The sequence below is a fragment of the Pseudocercospora fijiensis genome (genome assembly GCF_000340215.1).
Source record: "Pseudocercospora fijiensis CIRAD86 unplaced genomic scaffold MYCFIscaffold_8, whole genome shotgun sequence".
NCBI lineage: Eukaryota > Fungi > Ascomycota > Dothideomycetes > Mycosphaerellales > Mycosphaerellaceae > Pseudocercospora > Pseudocercospora fijiensis.
In genome coordinates, this window is record NW_006921539.1 from 3,712,586 (window position 1) to 3,735,508 (window position 22,923).

The 22,923-nt window shown below is 45.2% G+C and overlaps 1 protein-coding gene across 1 annotated transcript; it reads left to right on the forward strand.

The window, feature by feature from the left end:
• Positions 1-443: 443 nt before the first annotated feature.
• Positions 444-4,227, forward strand: MYCFIDRAFT_156965 (uncharacterized protein). Its single transcript, XM_007932194.1, has 3 exons — positions 444-1,489; positions 1,537-2,166; positions 2,332-4,227. Exons 1-3 carry the CDS (start codon positions 706-708, stop codon positions 3,978-3,980), a joined length of 3,063 nt encoding a protein of 1,020 aa, XP_007930385.1. The 5' UTR covers positions 444-705; the 3' UTR covers positions 3,981-4,227.
• The last annotated feature ends 18,696 nt before the right edge of the window (positions 4,228-22,923 follow it).

Sequence of the window (22,923 nt, forward strand, 5' to 3'; positions counted from 1 at the left end):
CAGCCGCTCCACTCTGGAAAATCTCTCTTCGGCTTTCGACCAGGCCAGGCCAGGCCAGCGCGACAGCCGCACCGCGTCAACTGCACGGCGCTGCAGCCACCGGCCTGCCTTCGACACTGCGACAGCATCTCGGGCGGACGGCGACAGCGACAGCGACAGCGTGCGGCACGCGTCACCGCACATCATCGCCGGCTCTGCCTCTGGCGCTGCTGCGCGTAGGAATTTTCCTCGCCGACGATTCTCCGTAGCCGCTGCGCTGCGGGTGCGACCTGAGCGGCGAGCCACACACCCAAGCACAAAGCACCAGCCAGCCCGCAGCCCACGACCTGCCCCAAGTACGACATTCCCGTTCCACTTGCCTTGCCTTTCTGCCTTGACAGCGCTGCGAGCTTGCGTGCTTGCGTGCTTGCGTGCGTGCTTGCTCCGTCCGCACTCACCTCGACCACCGCAGTTGCTGTCTCTACAGAGATCGCTGGCCCTGCCCGATCCTACCCTGTCCTCACACCACGCGCTCTCCCGTCCGGCACGGCAGTGCTGCGAGCGTGCCTTCCCTACGACACTCTGCACCGCTCGCGAGCAAAATTCGATTCGCGGCTCGCTGAAATTTCCACCACACGCGCCGCGCCGCGCATGCTCGACGACAAGAAACTCTGGAGTCGTCCCCACCCTCTCCGCCCTCTCTACTCCCATCTCTAAATCCCAAGTATGGATAGCAACCACTTCAATGGCGGTTACAATCCGTACCAAGCCAACCCGCAGAATCTCGCCCCGCAAAATCCGACCCAGCAGTCCTCTGCTCAGCAGCAACAACAACAGCAGCAGCCAGGTCTAGCTTCATTTGGCTCGCTGTCTGCTCAGAGCCAGCAGCAAGGCCAGCAGCAGCAACAGTCGCCTTCGCACCCGACCCTGCCGCCGCTGCAGAACCAGAATGGCTTCTCCTTCGGCTCGCTGTCCTACCCGCACCCAGCCAGCCAGTCTCAGACGCCCACCACGCCGCACACTCCCTCCCAGCCGAACAACCAGAGCGCCTATGCGCAAATGCCTGCCGGTGCTGGCGCGAACATGCTGCCTCCCAGCGGCTTGAGCAACCCCTACGCCAGTGTCTCGCAAGGCATCATGTATCCATCCTCGGTCTCGACCTCTATGCCAACAACGACAACGGCTGCTGGCCTGCCCACACTTCGTCCTATGCCTGCTGGTGGTGTCTCTGGAGTCAATGGCTTGCCGAGTCTCGCGAGCGCAGGACACATGGTGCACATGGGCCAGCAGCCATCTTTCATGCAGAACGAGGAGGCGCCTACACACGTCGTCGGCTCGCAAGGCCGTCGTGGTGTGCTTCCGAGCGCGCCTGGTAGACCTCCGCCTGCACAAGGTGCCACAGCCACCAAGAGCATGATTCCTCAAAAAGATGCCGATGGCAAGTATCCATGCCCGCATTGCAACAAGACATATCTTCACGCGAAGCACTTGAAGCGCCATCTTCTGCGCCGTAAGTTCTTTTTCTTTGCACGGTTGTATTCATCTAACGCCTACCAGACACTGGCGATCGCCCCTACATGTGTCACTTGTGTAAAGACACCTTTAGTCGCAGTGATATCCTCAAGCGGCACTTTCAGAAGTGTTCGTTACGACGAGGCAATCCAACGGGAGCCAATCACTTGGCTCACCAACGCCGTAACACGAACAGTGGCAACAGACTTTCTATCGGTCAGCAGGAGGGGCAAATTGGTTTAGCAGGTATGCCTGATGTGTCTGGCTCGTCCACGTACAATGCCAACGGTGTGGGTAGCAGTCCCAATGTCAACGGAGACTTATCTGCCCGGTCCTCACGAGCCAACAGCTTGATTGGCGGCGGTGCTATGAGCCAGCGTAACAGCCTCGCGGGGCTTGGTATCCTCGGCTCGAACGCGCCGCACGCCGAGCAGATGCAGCAAGGAACTTCTGCGCCCTACCAGCCGGGCCTGAACGCCTATTCGATGCAGAACAACACAAACGGCGCGCACATGCCTTCCGGCTACCAATTTAATCAGCCGCAGATGAACGGCAATCCGTACAGCACCGCACAGAACCCACAGCCGATGTCTTTTTTAGGCCATCAGAGCTCGCGCTTCGACAACAGTCAGGTGAACAGCCATCATCCACAACTGCAAAGTGGTGATGGGAGCGGTGTCGATTGGAACCGCATGTTTACGCAAAACGGCCAGGATGGCTTTATCGGCAGCCATTCTGCGAACGCGAGCTCGCAAGGAAATATTCACATCAAGACCGAACCAGATACAAAGCACGACTTTTCAACGCAGCATAATGACTACAGCAACGAGTCTTTTTTAGGTAGTCTGTACTCGCACCCGGGTGGCTTCGGGAGCGAGGAAACGGATCACAGCATTCCTGGTTTTCCGAACTGGAGTATGGACGATCCCCTTCAAGCCAAGGTCGACAGCCTCATGCACCACTGCTTCCCACACGGCGAGGATTCCGCCCAAGGAAGCCCCGCCGCTCAACTGATGCAGAGTGTCCTCAAGATTGAGAATGTCAAGCATTTTGCGGAGCACTACACCTCGTACCAAGGACATTGGCCGATCCTGCACATGCCAACTTTCAAGCTCACCAATGCCAACAACAACCTGGTCCTGGCAATCTTGTGCATTGGCGCTGTCTACAGCCCGAAGTTTACAGTCACTCAGACGAGGCAGCTGATGGAGTTCGTGAAGGCCATCGTGTTCAGCAATTGCACCATCTATAACCGGACCCTCAACGGACATGTTGAAGGTCTCGGTGACCAGCCATTCGAGGTGGAAGAGCTTCAGGCGCTGTCCATGCTACAGACCATGTTCATCTGGCATGGAAACCCAACGCAACGACAAGGTGCACGGGATGAATTCCCAACCCTCGTCCGCATCGCCAAGGCGATGAACTTGTACGACACTGCGGCGCCTGGTCACTACGCTTACAGCATGCTACATTCTGGTCGCAACTCTCAAGCGAATCTCTATCGAATGGAGCACTGGAACTGGCACGGCTGGCTCGAGCAAGAAAAGCGCAATCGTGCTTTGTACCAGCTTCTTGTCACCGACGCTGCCATGGTCATGTACTTCAACAGCACGCCTCAGTTCGATCCTTTGGAGGTCCGACTGATGCTGCCTGCCGACGACGCCGCGTGGGACGCAGCAAATGCCCATGAGTGTGCGAACGCCCTTGGATTGAGTGGCCCGGATGCTCAAGCCAAAAACATGACGGGCACACGCAAGCCTATCCAGCCGACGATGCGCGACGCCATGCGAACCCTTCTCGACCAATACGCATCCTTCCAGCCAGGCACCACGAACGTCTACTCAAAGTTCATGCTCATCCATGCGCTGATCATTCGCATCATCGTCTGCCAGAAAGCGTTGCTTCAGCCTGATGGAGGCTACCATGACTTCAAACTTGGCCTCAATGGCAGCACTCCTGCGACGCCGCTATCTCAGAACGACTGGCTGGAGCAGCATGGTGGCGGCAGCGCCAATAACAGTGGTCATGCAACACCCACTGGCGGCTTTAGTCCCAAGCAACAGCAGAACAGGGCTGCTCAGCAGGAGAAGAAGCGTCTCGGCCAGGCTCTCGAGAAGTGGAAGCGAAACTGGGATACCGACATGGAGCTCCAATATCCACCACACCATTACCAACAACGACGCTTCGGCTTTAGTCGCGATGGTGTCCACTTTTTCTACCTTGGTCGCAGCTTCCTCCAGTCCCAGCAGGCTTCTGACTTCAACGTCCCAGGGGATGTACGATTCCGACGAGTCATGGCTCTCCTCAAGCGCATCAAGAGCATGGTTGTGGGCGACAATGAGACCAAAGGCCAGGACATTGGCTCTGTCGGCGACATTGACGACCAGTATGGCCTCGACAACCTCACTCTGGATATGAAGCTGCTCTTTCGTCCCTACAACAGTCTAGTCGACAGTCCGGTTGCCGGTGTGCAGACCAATACAGTATAGCGTTCAGTTACGACATTGCAGCGTTTCTCATTCTTCGATTCGCGGGCGGGATAAAAGTTGGCATCGGAACTTGACCAGATTGATCCGATGTGTGATTGATTCATTGTCAGGATGCAGAAAGCTCACTCTCGAGCTCTGGGCGGCGCAGGTTTGCTTTGATCGACATTTGAAAAGGAGCGGCTACAGTGATATGACACGAAACAGAAGATAACGAGAAGATAGATTATAGACGGCTGGTGACGTGGAGCTGGCAAGCTCGACCGATTGTGGGATCGAGATGCGGCCCCGCACCGCACACAAAATGGCGGCAGGCGTTGTTGTTGTTGTTGCACATGATTACATTGCCTTTCTGTCCGGCGTGAATGCATGCGGCAAAGGCTTCTGGGTGGCGGGCTACGAGACGTTTACGAAAGCATGGCTGTGGTGTGAGTGCGCTTTGTTCGGCGGATATTGATTGATTGCTACTCGACATGGAAGAAGAAGAAGGATCTGCTTTTAGATGATGGATGAGGCTGTTGAGCGCGAGCGCGAGCGCGAGCTCTGGGCCTTTCGCTTCTGGCTGGCTTCGAAATGTTCATAGATATATCTTCTTCTTCTTCTTCTCCTCCTTCTTCTTCATGGATAGATGAAGCATCGTTATCATCACTACAGTACCAGTTGTATCAACATCAACAATGCAGTCTCACTGGATGACAAAACGTCAGAGTACTGTAGCTTCACCCATCGGATTAGAAGCGGATCCGGGATATCTGCGGTCCGCGAAATTCAAGTGTTCTGATTCGTTGCTAAAAACTAGAACTATGTACTGTATGTATGAAAATCCAGGCGGGATCGAGGAATCTATTCCGAAGCACACAATATTCTAGCGCTGGCGTTGGCGCTGGCGTTGGCGTTGGCGCCGAGACATCCTTCGGAGCCGAATCTCTCTACTCTACTTACTGTATCTCCGCGCCGCGCCGGACCGATTTGGTTGTTTTTGTTCGGTTGCATCTTCGGCGAATTTTTCTGGTCTTGCAATAAGGTCACTACTGCCGTCCGTGGTGAAGGCAAGTCCTCCGCAATCACGTTTTCTTTAGTTCGGTGTAGATGTAGAGGGAGGGAGTGAAAACATTAGAGGTGGTGTGTAGCTAGTTTCTAACGCAGAGTGGGTACCTTAACGCAACCCGATTAAGAGTGCCAAGTAGACCAATATAGCCTAGTATATAAAGCCTTAGGTGTCTTAATCGTGCACGTCTAATATCTCTTAGCTCCTAGCTCTTTTACGTACGTATTAGTAAATGCTAGTCGCGCCTATCGCTATAAGCGACTCTAAGGACGATTTTATACCGATTTTAATACTAGCGGGTACGCTAATTAAGAAGCAACGTATCGACGACTATCGGCCTCTAAATAAGTATAAAAAGTACGACTAGAGCTTCGAAGATGTCGGCGATCGATAGTATAAGAAGTATATATAGTAGGTCGATAGCGGGTCGCTAGCGGAAGGTTGTTATTAATAGTTAGGTTAGAAATTGAACTTCTAACTACCTTACTATCGCCCTCGGACTCGGATTAGGTATCGGTTTAGCTAATACTCGAGAGACAGGTTTATTCGAGAAGAGATCCTACGTCTTATAATATTCCTTTAAATCGATACTATAGTATTTAATAAGCGCTACAAACCCTTACCGGTATTAGTACTATATATTATATTGCGGCGGCTCTTATTTCCGTATACCTAGCCTATATTAGCGGACATATTCGGCCTATAAGATAAGACACTATTCTCTATCTTTTCCGACGTAATCGAATACCTCGTAAAGCGCTTCGCCTATCTCCTCGAATAGCACCTACGGCTACGCAAATATAGCAATCTTCGAGCCTTTACGAAGTTATTAAAAGCAGAAGGATAGTATAGAGGTTTCTAGGGTTTCGTAGATAGTACGTTTCGAGGAACCTATCGACTAACTCTAGACCCCGTAGTAGTTCGGTTTCCGAACTACTAAACGTATATAGTTTGGTTTCTTGGCGGCGAACTAGCTCCCTAGTTCTAGTTTAGTTTTTTCGAACTATATAGATTCCTAGTTTAAACTAGAGACTATATTGGTTTTACTATAAGGACACTCTTATTCGACTGCCGGCTACGATTGCCGGCTATAATAGTAACTCTGTTACATTTACTACGCTCTTTTGCCGTTGCTAGGGCGTAGTTGCTGTTGCTAGGGCGTGGTTTTGCTACAAGGACACTCTTATTCGACTGCCGGCTACGATTGCCGGCTATAATAGTTACTAGGTTGTATTTACTACGCTTTATTACCGTTGCTAGGGCGTAGTTGCCGTTGCTAGGGCGTAGTTGCCGTTGCTAGGGCGTAGTTGCTATTGCCGGGGCGTAGTTGCCGTAGTTACGAAAGCTTACCTATATAACGTTACGTAGGCGGCAACAATTAGGGCTTCGCGATATTCTTATACTTTCAACTTCTTCCTCTATACCTATACCGACAACAACTACTATACGCTACGCCCCCGCCCCTTTCCCTTACAATAGCAAGAGAGAAGCGCGCCGCGCGCTAAACAGAAGATAGAACTAAAGACCGCGAGTTTGTTTTACCTAAGCGTCTAACTAAAAAGCGTAAGACTAAAGAGGAGTACTCTACGAAGAAGAATTCCGTACGAGACCGCGAGAGAAAGGACAAGATAGATAAGGATAAAAGAGTTAAGGATAAGAGAAGAAAGGCGCGGAATAAGGCATTCTATCGATAGCTAGCGCCTATAGAAAAAAGTGAAGGTTAGAATAAGAAGACAACCTAAGAGAAGGCTAAGAGGAGGAAAGAATTGTAGCTAGTTTTCGAGCGTAAAGTTCTAGCAGCGTAAGTTAATCTAGCTAGCGGCCGTAGCTAGCAGCTATAGCTAGCAGCCGTAGCCGGTAGCTATAGCCGGCATATTTTTCTTTAACACGTTAACTAATAGCATTTAGACCTATAGTCGCTATCTCTATCGATACGACCGATAGTAACGGAGATGTTTAGATAGCCGAGAACAATAATACTAGAGTTTAGGATGCCGCGACAGAGCTTAATGCTACGAATAAAGGAACTAAAAAAAGCGAGGAGATACTATACGTCGATCTAGTAATAGGTGCAGTCTTAGGGCCTAACGCTATAGACGATAAGCGCTAGGAGTGGATCGAGCATAGTTAAAGAGACGAGATACTAGTAAAGGGCTAAGGTATAAGTCCTATTAATCTAGAAAATTATAGTTAAAGCTACTACGAAAAGCTAGCAAGGATTGGAATCGAGACTAGTCGTCTTTATATCCTCGATATAGAGTAGAAGTTTCTTTATTAGTATTAGAGCGAAGCCTTTGCGTCTATAAAGGCAAAGTAGCTTACGATTAATGCGATCGGGGCTAGGTATCTAGGGACGGTAGAAGTGTTACTATAGGAGGAAGGGGTATAGGTAATTATTCTATACTCGGCATATATAGCCGGCGTTCGTAGCCGGCAGATACTAATAGTTAAACAGAAAGCGTTTCTCGAAGGCAGAGTGCTACTACTATATAAAATCTTTACTAAGGCAGAGAGGGCTTATATCCGGAATCTAAGCTACTAGTAGGATAGGTTAGCGTTAGAATTCTCTAAATCTCTATATAAGCCTCCGAAGGATTACCTATTTCAGCGATACGGCTTTATCTCGACTACTCCGCAAGTACCCGAAGAAGCTCGAGCGCTCTTTAAGGTCTTTACTAAGAAGCGGAAGGAGTTCGAGGATTAGGATTAGTTAATAGAGCTATTAGTTAGTCTTAGGTTTCGTAGTTAGACTCGGCCTAAGCATTTGCTTATCGAGTGTCTTATACCGAAAGAGGATAGATTAAGACTAAAAACGAGCTTAGATTCGTTAGGTATAGTAGCTCGGTTCCGTTAGTAGGAGAGAGCCGCCGTATAGAAGGCAAAATTTAGGTAGTTAGGGTAGCTAGGAAAGAAATTCTAGTAGTTAGGCTAGCTAGGGTAGCTAGGAAAAAAAATCTAGTAGTTAGGTAGCTAGGAAACAAAAAAAAAAGGTAGCTAGCTATTTACTACCTAGCTATTCCTAACGATACGATGCTATAAAAGAAAGGGTGTTTCTCTATAGCTACTAGTATACATCTACTACTCCTAAGTCCTTACCTTACCGTACGAAACCTCGAAACATACCGACCGACATTGTATATATACTAGGCGCTACACTAGGAAGGGTAACAACGAGACGATAGTCGAAACAGTCTAGTATACGAGCGAGATTGCGACAACGTCGAGAGGAGGTCGTATACTTACCTTCGAGCCTATCGAGTCCTAGACGACGATTAGGGCTAGATTTATCCTCTCCGAATCCTAGTAGTAGGAATTCATTATAGGGTACTACTACCTAGTCCTTACCTTTACGGAGTTTAAGCAGAAGGTTGTTCGGAGATATAAGAATATCGAGTATTAACCCGGAAATCTTCGAAAAGGCTAGCTAGGCGTATCTTTAGAAACCCGAGTATATAGAGCAGTTTAATTAATAGGTCTATAAGATATAGTTCCCTTTATACTTACATTCGAAGGAGTATAAACTCTAGAAATACTCGATGCGATAGGGGAGTAAGGAGCGAACGGACACATTCTAGAAGTTCTTTATAGAGGGGGCATTGCACCGTTATACGACTTCTCGACTTAAAGGTTAACTAGTAATTGTCTATAACTTCTACGGTTCAATCTTAAAACACCCGAAACTAGGGGATAGGAACTTATCGCCTACGAACTATCTCTATTCTAAACGGTGTCGGGAATCTTAAGGAGAGAGGAGAGTTAATATAGATATAGCGTTCTAGAAAGAGGTATATCTTCTAAAATGCCGGCTATAGCTGCCGGCTATAGCTGCCGGCTATAGATTCCGGCTACCTAAATCAACCGTAGAGATCTAGCTAATTATTATAGGCTACGCTTAAGGAAGCTTTAGGATTGAAGGCTACCGATTTCTCCCCCGAAGACTTTAAGCAACTAGTAAACGAAATGCTAGCTATAAACGGTCTTCCGGAAGACTTTTACGAAAGGGAGTCTATATAGAAGACATACCTATATCTTACAAACTACCCTCCCCTATTTCTTAGCGCGACAACCTAGCGTGTTATATTCGAAAAGAACAAAGAGGCTACGTTAGACGACATTCGGGAGATCCTCTATAATACTCGCCGAGTAGCTATTACTATCGATAGCTAGTTAAGCCGGACTATAAGAGCCTCCTTCCTCTCGATTATACTATACTTTATCAATTCGGATTAGAAACTCTAGGAACTTATAATCGGATTCCCTAAAATTCTAGGTTCCTATACTAGTAAGGATATAGCGAAGCTTGTCTATACGGCAATAGATAGGGTTAGCGTAACAACGAAACTGATCTCGATTACTGCGGACAACGCTAGTAATAATCGAACATTATATAAGGCGTTGTATATACAATTCACTCGCATATGTCTTTAAAATTACTAATTGTATCGATAGGGTCGAGTATATAGAGGAGATTATAAGGTCTATAATCTAGCTTAATCTTCCGAATGTTAAGCTCGCTACGATTCCGGATACGCACGACAATACGCACGATAATAACGATAAAGAGGAGCCTATTAATAGCCCTAGCCCTATTAAATCGGAGCCGACGTCGTTGCTAGTTACATCCCTATAGAAGTTTCCCTACCTCGCTTATATAGTTCAAATCGCGATCCGAGCCCTCTTTAAGACGCTTAAAATTGCACTATTAAACGACGACTAATAGAAGATCCTAGATAAGGATAAAGCAAAGTCGAAAGTCGAGAAACTTATTATAGCAATAAGACGGGATAAGGCAGAGAGCCTCGCTCTCGTTTTATATAAGGTATAACTTTTGTCCGTAGCCGGCACCTATAGCCGGCAACCTAGTATAGTTCTAACTCTTTTTCTCTAGCTTCGTCGTCTAGCAATATATACGAACTCGAGCTTATAGAGATATAACCGATTCGAGGCTATTTAAAAGAACCTAATCGAGCGCTCTAAAACCGATACCTAAAATATCGCATAGAATAAGCGATAGCAAAAGCGGCCTCCTTAGCGCCTACTCCGTTTTACCTAAGACGTTAAAACCCGGTTCGATTCGACTTTCTATATAGTTACGAGGGGATATACTTTACGTACCGCTCTCGAGATCTATTAGAGTTCCGAGGGTATTAAGTAGCTCGGCCTTACCGCCGCCGAATAGCGCTAAGCAGAGTATCTCGTCGATATTAGTAAGCATTACGCGAAGGTTACTGCTACGATTAGAAGAACCCGAGGACCGACGATCTACCTTGTCTTTATATACTACAACTAGCTCTTTAACGAGCTCGAGGAAACCGTAGCTAAGCTAGCTAAGAAGAGCGTTCCCTAGAAAGTAGCTATAACGAAAGCTATAGACACCTCCTATACTAAGTTATATAAATATTATAGTGCTACCTTTAACTCGTTCGGGGATATCTATAGCGTTGCGTACTTGCTTAACCCGGTAGAAAAGGATATATACTAGCAGAGGCCGGAATAGAAGGCGGACGAGGTATAGCCGAAGTATTACTAGACTATTCTAGAAAAGATGTTCTACGAGCGTCGGAAAGAAACTAGTCTAAATACAGCTCCTACAAAGAAAAAGAAGGTTTAGAAGGCTCCGATATTATACCTGTTTCGTAGGTAGGAAGTAGAGGTAGAAGAGGAAGCAACTACTAAAGTAAATAAGGAAGAGTTCGATCTCTATCGGCGCGCGAGTAAGTATAAACCCGTAGGCTCGGAAAGAGGGCTAATAATCTCTAGATCTTACCGGTCTTCTAGACGAATTCGGAGACGATATTCTCGCTATATAGTAGCGGTTAGAGCCTAAGTTTCTAACGATAGCGTCGGTCGCTCGGGACGTCCTCGCTATCCCGAGCGTAGGTATAGGCTATAAGAGGTCTTTTAGTATCGCTCGTTACTAGGGCCGCTTTAATCGAATATACTCGCCTACTACCTTCGAATCTATTATAGTATTCCGATACTATCTCCTCTACTAGAATCGCTAAGGTAGGTTACTAAAGATTATACTAAAGGAGTTGATCGAGGAATTAGAAAACCTTAAGATCGAAGAAACCTAGGAGCGCGAAGAGAATACGAAATTTAGTCTAAGCGAAACCCTAATTAGCGATAACGAAGAGGAGGAGGGCGGAGGCAGAAGGCGATACCGGGTCGAGAAGCGGAAACGTATATAGGCTTAGAGTAGCTTTAAGGAGACGAAGCGTTTACGTATAAGGTAATATAGCCGGCGTATATAGCCGGTATATATCCGAAATGTGTTTCGAATTCCTAGGACCTAAACAGACTAGTTGCTATAGCAACCGACCCCGCTTATGTACGGACTATTTCTAATTCTTTGTTCGCTCTTCCTCTCTTTCTTCCCTTTCCCTATATTCTTAAAGACAAATATGCCTTAAGGATTCGGCTCTTCGGGCCTTCCTAAGCCGGCTGCCTCCCCTTCCTTAAGCTACTATCCTTTATTCGAATCTAACGATAACCTAATAAGGCGGTTTAATAGAAGACTATTTGTTCTAAAAGGCAAGAAGCATTAATATCTCCCTACGATTATATACTTATTAATTTTCTAGGTCCTACCGATATGCCCTCGTCGCCTAAACGCGTAGATAAATATCTTTAGAGGCTAAAGGGTAAGGGTAAAGCAAGCTAAGTATAGGGAGACCGTAGCGAGAACGAGATATCGGAAGAGCAAGGCTCTCCGTAGTATATATAAAGGAAGGGGGTTCCTCGGAAAACAGTACCGAAAAACAAGAAGGCTATAAGTAGATAGGAGAAGGCTAAAAAGAGTAGGCGGACGAAGACTATCGCGAAGAAAAGTTATCTTTCTATTAAAAGAAAGGGAATAAGGTAGGACTCGACGATAAAGAAGCGGCGCTTCAAACTAGGTACTATTGCCCTTCGCTAGATCCGGCTTTTCTAAAACAAAAGAGGGACCGAGCTTTTAATCCTTAAGACTCCCTTCTAGCGACTCGTCCGAGAAATTACATTAGATTTTCGGTCTAGTATACGATTTACGGCTAAGGCGATTAGTACTCTTTAGGAAGCTACGGAGGCATTTCTCGTAACCGAGCTTAAGCTTTTAAACCTCCTTACTATCTATACGAAGCGGGTTACTCTTTAAAATAAAGATATACAGCTTCTAGCTAAAATTCGGCGTCGGTTTATAGCGGATTAGTTAGAAATTGTATTTAGTCGTTAGATTAACCTAGGAGGAGGCCTATTTTCGCATCCTTTTGCCGGCTATAGGTGCCGGCTATATTTCTGATTTTATCTCCGCGCCGTCCCTAAATCTAAGGTACGAAGTAGAAACCTAGCGCTCTATATTTACCCGGCTCTTATAGAGACGAGCTATATTCAGATTAGTTTCTTCGTATATCGCGACCTAGCGGGTAGTAAGCGAAAGGGCGATAGAACGTTTATAATACGTCTCTATTTAGACCTAAAATACAAAGGTCCTAAGGAGCCCTAGCATCCTAACTATAAGGAGATTCTTTAGTATTAGTACTTTGATCCTCTATACTACGAGGTAGATAGCAAGCCTACGAGAGAGAAACTTCAACGAGAAATTCTCTATAATGCGTAGCGCTATTGTATAGCTATAGATACGCACTAAGTCCGGCAACTCGAAGAAGAATTGAGATAGCGTATTAGCGACCGAGGAGGAGATCGATAGTATACTAGTAGAGTCGAGGTCTTATAAGCGAAGCATAAGATAATATAGGCTCTTAGTCGTATAGAGTAACGTACTATATAAATAACTAGGCGTACTACTCTTATTCACTTACGACCTATATCCTAGGATACTCTTATCGTACTTTTTATACTCTTTTCTAATACCTTACCTATAATCGCTCCGCGACAACCGAGTAAATATAAGCTATAGGATTTCCGCTCGGTACCTTAGCCTTCGAGATACGGCGGAGTTAATTCTCTATAATACGTAGCGCTATTGCATAGCTATAGATACGCACTAAGTCCGGCAACTCGAAGAAGATTTAAGATAGCGACCGAGTAGGAGAATAATAGTATATTAGTAGAGTCGAGGTCTTATAAGCGAAGCACGAGATAATATAGGCTCTTAGTCGTATAGAGTAACGTACTATATAAATAACTAGGTGTACTACTCTTATTCACTTACGACCTATATCCTAGGATACTCTTCTCGTACTTTTTATACTCTTTTCTAATACCTTACCTATAAGCGCTCCGCGATAACCGAGTAAATATAAGCTGTAGGGTTTCCGCTCGGTACCTTAGCCTCCGAGATAGGGCGGAGTTGAATTTAGAGCGATAGCCGGCACTCGTAGCCGGCACTCGTAGCCGGCATATAGAGACGGTAGTAGGCCTTTTCCTGCTAAATAACTAGCTTGTTTAGTATAGCCTACCTGATATTTCTTATTCTTACTAGCAATAGGCCTAGGTTACTTATAAGATTACTATAGCTAGTAAAGGCATTACTAAAGAATATCTATACTATAGTAGGATACTATTATTACGCCGGCTATTTATTAAAAGGAGGCTTTCGCCTATTACTATGCCGGCTATATATGCCGGCTATATTTCAAAGTCTGCCGTACCTGCCTTTTTTAGCCGTGCCTGCCTTTTTTAGCCGTACCTACCTTCTTTCCTTGCTCTAACATTACTATAATATAGGCTTGCGCGAAGCTTACTCTATTACCTAGCGACACCGCGACACTACCGCTATATTTAACCTTCGCATCGATACCTATACCTCTACGCTCTATATCTACTACCCCCGCAATACCCTCGCTCCGCGCGCGCCTTCGTATACCTTCGTAACGCACTTTTTTCCTCAATTCGACGACTTTTATAATAGCGAGTCTACTTAACTAAGTTACGACGCCTCGTAAGAAGGGACCTACTGCTTCTACGGGTCGTAATAAGATCGGAAATAGTAGAACGAGCATAGTACATTAACGCAAGATAGCTGCTACTACTGCCGCTAGCTCCGGTACTAGAAAGGGCGTCGCGAGTAAGGCTCCGCGTAAGACAACGGCGGGTAAGGCTCCGCGTAAGACAACGGCGGGCAAGGCTCTACGTAAGACGACAACTAGCGCTTCTACTGCTAGTAGCAATCGTACGAAGCGTCGATAGCGCCTAGGAAGTAAGTCCTATTTATAGCCGGCAGCGTAGCCGGTAGCGTAGCCGGTAGCGTAGCCGGCATTCTTACTATCTTTTTACTAATCCTTCTTTAGCCGTAGCCCTCCGTAAGATTCGGCAGTATTAGAAGAGTTCTTAGCTCCTAATCCGCAAAACTCCTTTCTAACGACTTATTCGCGAAATTGCCTAGGATTATAGAACGGACCTTCGCTTCTAAGCCTCCGCGATAGGCGCCCTTTAAGAGGCTATAGAAGCCTACCTAGTTCGTATCTTCGAATGTATATTTCTCTTCTACCTCTTTTCGGACTATACTAATACTATTTTAGCGGTCAACCTTATAGCTATCTACGCGAAGCGTATAACGATTATAGACAAGGATTTTAAAGCACTCGATTAGATTCTAAAAGGCTAGAATGTCTACATTCGAGACGGTACTAGGTAGGATAGATATTCTAGTAGAAAGGATATTCGTAGTATTATCTATAAGCTTTTCTATATACGAAATGAGCCGCTATTATACGGCGCTATATACCGCGCTCTAAATACTCTCTAAGTATATATACATAGTATAGTATACTTTATTAGCCGTACGGAATAGAAGTCTCCTAAAATCCCGTTAGTACTAAGGAGTAAAAAGGCCGGCTACGCTGCCGGCTACGCTGCCGGCTACGCTACTAGCTACGCTGCTAGGTTTTTTAAAGAACTAAAAGAAGATAGACATTCCGGTTGATTTGTATTAGTTTAGATTTTTATAAAAAGAAAACAGGGAAAAATAAGGAAGGTTGAAGAGCCTAATAGTTATAGTTATAGGCACTATCCCTGTTTTCTAGAGTATATTATACACCTGCCTTCGCAACTCTACCTAATACTCCCTCTAAATATCCTTATACTCTACCTATCGAAAATTCAACTAGGTACCTAGACCTATAGCTGCCTCTATATCTTTTACTATCTTCTATAGGTTGAAGGCCTCTTCTATAGCAGCCTCTACCTCCTTATATAATACGAAGTCACTACCTACCCTACCCTTTATATCTCCTAAATAACTAAGAGTTCTAAGGAACGAACTAGTATTCGGCCTTAGTATAGCGAGTAACTAGTAGAACGTTCTATAGAGCTGCCTTATAGCTCTTTTATATACTATGCCGATACCGAGGGAGGAGCTATCCTAGTACTTAATATTGTCGAATAGTTCGGTAGGAAAGTGTATAAACTTCTTAAGGAGGAGGACTTCTAGGGAAATCGATAAGTTCTACCTAGATCTAGATAAAGATATTCTGCTAAGCAGTTAGGGAATTGAACCGTAAACGAAAGGATAAAATTCATACCTAAGGAGTGCAGTTTCCGAACTGAACTATAATGCCTTGTATATATGTGTATATGCTTTTGATTAGTTAGTGCCCTTAGCTGATTGTCTATAGATTTGAGGTTATATAAGTACCTTTATACAACTACGTAGCCTAAGTAGGATTCGAAAATTCTATAAGTACTAAGGACTAAAAATGCCGGCTACGCTGCCGGCTATACTGCTAAGTCTTACAAAGGGCTTGCTTGAAGCTACGTATACATTCGTACACTTCTTAAAAACCGATAAATTATATAGTTCGAACCAGCTACTTATATAGTTACTTAGCAAACCAACCTAAACCAAACTAGAGTTTCGGCTTGGCAAACCAAACTAAACCAACCCGAACTACTGCGGGGTCTAACTAACTCGCAACTAAAGATTAATATATACTAGCTATAAGAAGAAGTATAGTTACAAGTTCTAGGGGATAATAACGCCTAACGGCATTCTATCTAGTTTAATCGGTCTATACTAAGGTAAGGACAACGACTAGAAGATTTTTACGAGATTAGGCGTTTAGCGTCGGATTAAGCGAATAATAGGTCCTAGTAGTAATAGGAGGCTTCTATTCTTATATAGCGATCTAGCATTGCTAGGCACACGGTTATAGTACGAAGGTATCGTAACGGTTATGCGGTGCAAAAGTTAATATATTCTCTAAGGTGCCGCGAGGCAAGCTATCTATATAATAGTCCTACTATTAGTAGTAATAGCGACCGTAGCGGTCGATAGTAACCGCTGCCTACTATCGTATATACAACGGTGTTATATCGTAATAGCCTCCCCCTCTATAAAAAAGGTCGGCACTGTCTATAGTGTCCTAAAACAAAGGTCCTTAGTAGGCCGCACCGTAGGAAGGTTTAAGGCAAAAGAGCGTAATAGCGTCGCATAAAGGCTAAGCCTAAATAGTATACTAGAACGGTAATGCTAGGTACAGAATCGTGTCTCTCTAGTAATAACTGCGTCGGTTTTATATCTACTTATTACGACGGTTACGAAGGGCGTCGCGTAAGCTAGTTAGTATAGTCTAAACCGCCTTTAGCTACGGCTAAGGCGCGACAGTCTTTATAGTCTTGTTATCGGATAGCGAGGTATTAACTACGTCCGCTATAGTAGTAGCGCGGTCTAACTAATCGATAGGGATGTTAGGGAAGTCGGTATCTAGTAATAGTAGCGTATCGGCGTCGCGTATAGCACCGTATAGCTTAAAGTAGTCGGCTATCTATACGTTAAGCTTCGCGATCTTATCCTTAGTAGTATTACCTTATACGCCGCCGAGCAGCTTAAAAGCGTCCTCGTAGATTAGGTATAGTATAGGGATTGCCTATTGCGGCGCGACGCGTAAGAAATCGTAGTAAAGATAGGTTAGCGATAGCGTAAGCGACTCCTTTAAGACCGTAGCGGAAAGACGATACTACTAGGCTATCTAGCGCTTAGTTGCTTCGTAGATCTATGCCTTAGCTAGCATCTATTAAAGCTAGTATACCTCGGTTGCTACTAACTCGGACTAGCGTATATAGTAGAGAGCTTGTAAGTTAAGCGTACGTATACTAATTGCCGTTGCATTATATTAGTATTATCCGTAGGCGCCTATAGTATTCTCTTATAGGGCGGGCAAAGGTAGTAAGCGTATCGGAAGCGATAGGAGCTTGTACTATAGCTACGCAACCGTATTATTAGGTAGTAGTAGCTAAGCTGCAACTAGAGCCTTCGTAGGCGTAGAGAATAGGTTAGACGGTAGTAGTATCTTCGACGGTAGGCGAGGCGCTAAGAACGGGCTAGCGGTTAGCTTTTAGCGAGTGTTTAACTTAGTTAATAGTAATACGCGCGAGGAATTTAGCTAGATCGCCTTAGTTAGCGGGGCAACGGCCGGAGGTTGCGGCTTAGCCCGAGTCGCGAGCTTAGGAGGGATAATTTTACTAAAGAGGCGCGCGTTAGTAAGGTCGGTCTCGTCTAGCGAGTAGTTAGGTAACAGTACTAGGAATGCGCCTATAGGATCCTAAGTATAGTCGATGTTATACTACTAGTAATTCTTATTCGTTACTATCTTATCGTACTTAAAAATAGTATTGCCCTATATAATACGCTCCTAGACGCCTAAAGGATCGAAGACTAGATCGGTAGCGGCTGTCTGCGGCAAATTGTAGAACTATAGCGTTAGCGCGGGCTGCAATCTATTAGGGATAGCGCCGTCCTTAAGCGTCTAGATATAGGCGATAAAGGTAGATAAGGCGTATACCGGATCGATCTACGTTAGCTAGTAGACTAGGCTAAAGTCTACTAGGCACTAACGGTTAAGGAGCAGTAGAGGCATACCTTTGCCCTTGTTAGCGGCATAGGTACCGTTCTAGTAGCGACCGCTACCTATAAGCTAAGCGTACTATTCCGTACGCGACGTATTAGTAGCCTTCGTGTCCGTAAGCGCCTTATTAGTATAGAGGGCGGATGTGTAGCCCTCGCCGCGAAGCGTATAGGCGTTACGGACCGTAATATACTGCTAGGTATAAGCGACGACGTCCTAGGTAATAGCCGGGCGACCTAGGTTGCGATAGTGTAGGTAGGGCAGACTACTAGAGTTTAGGGAGGACTTATACTACTTATAGAGCTATATAGCCGACTAGGCACTAAGCTCTATACCGATTAGTAGTAGCTAAACGGTGTAGTCCTTAAGCTAGGAGTCTAGTAGAGGCAGGCGCACTATTAAGAGTCGTCCGGTAGTATAAGAAAATAGGTATATAGTAACGTATAGAACACCCTCTACTAATCGCCGTAGTAGAAAGTAGAACTAAACCGTGCCTTTCTTAGAATAGGGCAGAGCGTTTACTATTAACTAGGCTACGTACAGATAGTACCTATACTAAGCTAGCAACCGAGTATATCTATACGAGCGACCGAGCTTTTCCGCGTATGCGCTAAGTAGGCTTTACGCTAGCGAGACAGCACCGCAGTATACGTAATAATATTATATAATTGTTATATAGGCTTGCTAAGGCATAATAGGAGACTTTACTTACTTAGGTTCTTATAATTATCTCCTTCCCCTAGTATAGCTATCCTAGCTATAGGGCAATATAGTAAATTATACTATTTCTTATACTCTACGCTATACTTGCGCGTCTTATACGTACCTGTCGCTAGGCTATAGTTGCTAGGCACGTTATAATTTGCCTCGTAGTTGCTTATTTGTTTGTAGATTTAAAGCGCGGCTACTTCTAGCACTAACTAGAGGTTGCCTAAATTTCTAAGAACGCGGTAGCTACGCGAGAATATAAGCTATCCGAAAGCGAGGCGAGTATTTAAAGTATTCGAAGCCCGCTTAAAAACTTCTTCTTTTTCTAAGCGCTCCGAATACTATATGCCTACGCCCTACCTACTCCGCCCTCGCGCCTCCCTAGTATTACTTAAAGATTTTTCTTTTTTAAATATCTATCTAAAAAAAAACATTACTAGTATGTCTACCCCTTCGCGTACCTTAGGCAAGCGCGCCGTAGGCGCACCGCCCTCGATACCTACTACGCCTACCTAGCGCCTACTAAAAGTCCTAAAGGGCTATACTCGTTACTTTAGGCATATAACGGCTAATAGTACGTTTTCTCGCCCCTTGCTACGTATACGCGCTTCGCAACTAACTCGCTTTAGATAACCTATCTAAGCTCTATATAGGCGGCAATATAGACCCTACTACTAAGCGCAACTGCGATCGCTACTATAGCAGCTACTATACCTGCACTCCTATTACGGCACGCGCGCTCGTATCGCTACTAGCCCGTATCCGCGCTATACGCGCTACGCGCGACCTTTACGATCTAGACGGCTACGACTCTATCGAGGAGTCTAACGAGGCCTTAGAGGTACTCTAGGCTAACCTAGACGCCGTCGTCGTATATAGGTTTCTTATACGCTCTGCTTGCGCTTCGTATACTAACCTCCTTATTAGTTATCCTATCTACGCTCGACGCCTTCTATATTAATAAGAATAAGGTAACCCTAGGCGGCAAAGCCCTAGCCCGCAAGGGGGCCGCTAGCGGGTCCCTTACGGATATTAACCTACTTAGTGCCCTCGAGAACATCGGTACTAACCTAGCTAGTTTAGTAGAGATTAGTCGTTAGATATAGTTTTTCCTATAGCCTCGTTTTACTTGCGCTTCGTATGCTAACTATACTAGAACCTCGCTTAGCGCGTCGGCGCTAACGCCGTCGCCGCTGTCGATACCGCTATAGGCATCGAGTAGGAGGAGTCTAAGGAGGAGTCTAAGGATAAGTAGAGTAGGCGGCCCGCCGTCGCCGCGCCTACGCGGCGCCTTCTTTATATATACTAGGCTAATAGGCCTTTTTTAGTAGCGAAACGAGCACGTATCTACTATTTTTCTTAAGTTTCATTTTCTTTTGTTTTAATTACTGCCTACGCTTACGCTTCGCTTAAGCTTCGAACTCGTCTAACGCTATAGAATCTTTAATATAAACAGCTAGCTCCTAAGTGTTGTATTCTTTAGGCTAACCTTGCTACTTAATAAGGTAGTACGCCTTCCGCTTCTTTATCTTCTTTACTACGATTGTTTCTACCTACTACTTATCGCCTTTAGCGACGGGCATACTTACCTTATACTCCTCGCTATCGCGCCTATACTAAGGCTCGAGAAGGGAAACATAGAAAACATTATAGATCTTCGTACTTAACGGTAGTGCTAGGCGGTACGCCTACGCTTTAACTACGTTAATAATACGGAAAGGCCCTATATACTTCGGGCTAAGTTTCTTCTTTAGGATATCTAAGCTAATGTTCTTTGTCGATAGTAAGACTAGGTCGCCTATACTATATATCTTAGTAGTATAGTATGTATTATATTGCTTAGCCTAGTATTCTGCTGCTTTCTACTAGCGTTCCGCAAGCGTTTTATACGCTTTCCGTAGTCGCTCCGTAGCGTCGATAGCTACTAGTGCCCTTCCCTTAGTTAGCTCGTCCCGAGCTAGCAGCTTATTTGCGCTTAGTATTAAATTAGGGTTAAAGCCGTAGAGCATCTTAAAGGGGCTTATACGCAACGTAGGATAAACGCTATTATTATAGGCAAACTCCGCCTAAGGTAACAATTTAGCCTAATTATCCTAGTTCTCGGAGTAATAGCATCGTAGGTATTACTTAAGGGTCTAGTTCGCGCGTTCGGTTTGCCTGTTAGTCTAAGGATAGAAGGCTATACTAAGCCTGCGCTTTATATACGCTTTAAAGCAGAAGTCGCTCTAAAACTAGCTAGTAAAAAGCGATCTACGATCGCTAACAATGCCTAATAGTACTCTAAAACGCCTAATTACCTCCCTTTAAAGGATATCCGCGAGTTCTACTACTATATACTTCTTCGTCGTTAGGATAAAGAGGCTTATCTTCGTATAGCGGTCGACTATTACAAGGATCGTAGTATATACGTAGGTACCGAGCTTGCTCGGCGGGAGATCGGTAATAAAGTCTATCGTTAATTCTTGCTATAGTCGGGTTAGTATAGGTAGCGTAGCGAGCTCGCTATATAGGCGATAGCGCTTCGCCTTCGACTATTAATAAATTCTATAGATACGGACGTAGGCTGTAATATCCTCGGCTATCTTCGGCTAGAAGTACTTTCGGCGTATTAGGTCTATAGTCTTAGCTATACTAAAGTGTCTAGCTAAAGGGTCGTCGTAGTATATACGTATTAGCTGCGTACGTAATGCGTAGTCCTTAGGGACATATAGCGCATCGCCGTAGTAAATAAGGTTACTACGACGAGAATAGCTAGGCGGGAGGTTAGAACTACTTAACGAGGCTAAGCTACCCGACGGTAAGCTTGTCTCGTATAAGCCTCCTCCTCTCGCTTACTCTAGCTATTATAGAGTACGTACGAAACTAAGGATTATATTAGGTGTCTCGTAGTAGAGCCCGTTATTCCTAACGATAGTAGCCGCTACTCTTACGGGACTGCTAATAAAACTCTTGCGTTCCGCTAGCGCTACACTAGCGTCTCGCATCCTAATATATATAATAGAGATGCGTTTTATAATCGGCTCGATATCCTTAGACAGATTTAACTATAGAGCTAGTTTCGACTATAATATAGGGAGAAGGTTATTTACCGCCTACGACTCGCTCTCGTAGTCGCTACGTCGTAAAGGCGCATCGGCTAGGTTTCGCTTACTAGCCCGATATTTAATAGTAAAGTCAAAAGGTATAAGGAAGGTTGCCTATCTTGCCTACCTTCCGACGAGCTACTTTATCTTTATAAAGCCCTTAAGATTAGCGTAGTCGACAACTACGCGGGTCGTATACTAGGCGCTATCGAGGTACGGGCGCTAATGCTTAAAGGACTCGATAACCGCTAGGAGCTCCTAGTTATAGGTCTTATAATTTGTCTCGGCTAGGACTATTTTTCGTAACTAGAAGGCAATAGGGTACTAATTCCTATCTTCGCTCTATTATAATATAATTCCTACTAAGGCAAACGTAGAGGCATCGGTTTCGATACGTAGGGGCTTCGTAGGATTATAGTATCGTAATATCGAGGCCGAGCTAAAGGCAGCCTTTAGCTAGAGGAACGCTTACTCCTCGCTTTCGCCCTACGGGACCTACCCTAGCTTCCGGCTATTTACGGTACCTTTCGATAGGGCGGTTAGCGGTATAACGATTCGGGAGTAATTTAGAATAAACCTCCGGTAGAAGTTATAGAATCCGAAGAAGGATTAAACCTCCTTTAGCGTTAATAGGCGAGGCTACTTAGTAATAGCGTTTACCCTACGCTAATCTATCGATACGCCTTCGGTACTAACGATAAACCCGAGGAATTCGACTTCTTTCTTCTAGAAGGAACATTTCTTTCTGTTCGTATATAAGGCGAACTTCCGGAGCCGCGTAAGGATAGCGCGTACGTCTCGTACGTAGTCCTCTCGCGTTTTGCTATAGATAAGAATGTCGTTAAGGTAGACGATATAGCAAATATTAACTAGGCTAGCTAACGCCCTATTAATGTATCCTTGAAACGTAGCAGGAGTATTAGTAAGCCTAAAAGGCATTACCTTATACTCGAAGTGCCCGTACCGCGTACGGAACGTAGTCTTCTACTCGTCGCCTCGCTTAATATAGATACGGTAATATATATCCTAAAGGTCTAAGGACGTATACTATTCGGCGTCCTTAAGCCTATTAAGCGTTTCGCTAATAAGAGGTAGGGGGTAACGATTTTTAATAGTAATCTCGTTTAGCCCCCTATAATCGACGTAGAGTCTTAGACTGCTATCCTTCTTTAGTACGAATAGGATCGGCGTACCCGCCTCGCTTATACTAAGCTAGATCCAATTATTCTCTAAGGCTAAGCTTAGGTAATTATAAAGGTCGCTAAGCTCTCTTTCTAAAGAATAGTAGAGAGGTTTATATAGCGGCTTCGTTCCGAGGATTA

Excerpts from the sequence above, each read along its gene's own strand:
- MYCFIDRAFT_156965 (XM_007932194.1), top strand. The coding sequence starts at position 706 with ATGGATAGCAACCACTTCAATGGCGGTTACAATCCGTACCAAGCCAAC. Across the intron at positions 1,490-1,536 it reads GAAGCGCCATCTTCTGCGCC|ACACTGGCGATCGCCCCTAC; the intron begins GTAAGTTCTTTT and ends AACGCCTACCAG. Across the intron at positions 2,167-2,331 it reads GCAAAGTGGTGATGGGAGCG|GTAGTCTGTACTCGCACCCG; the intron begins GTGTCGATTGGA and ends AGTCTTTTTTAG.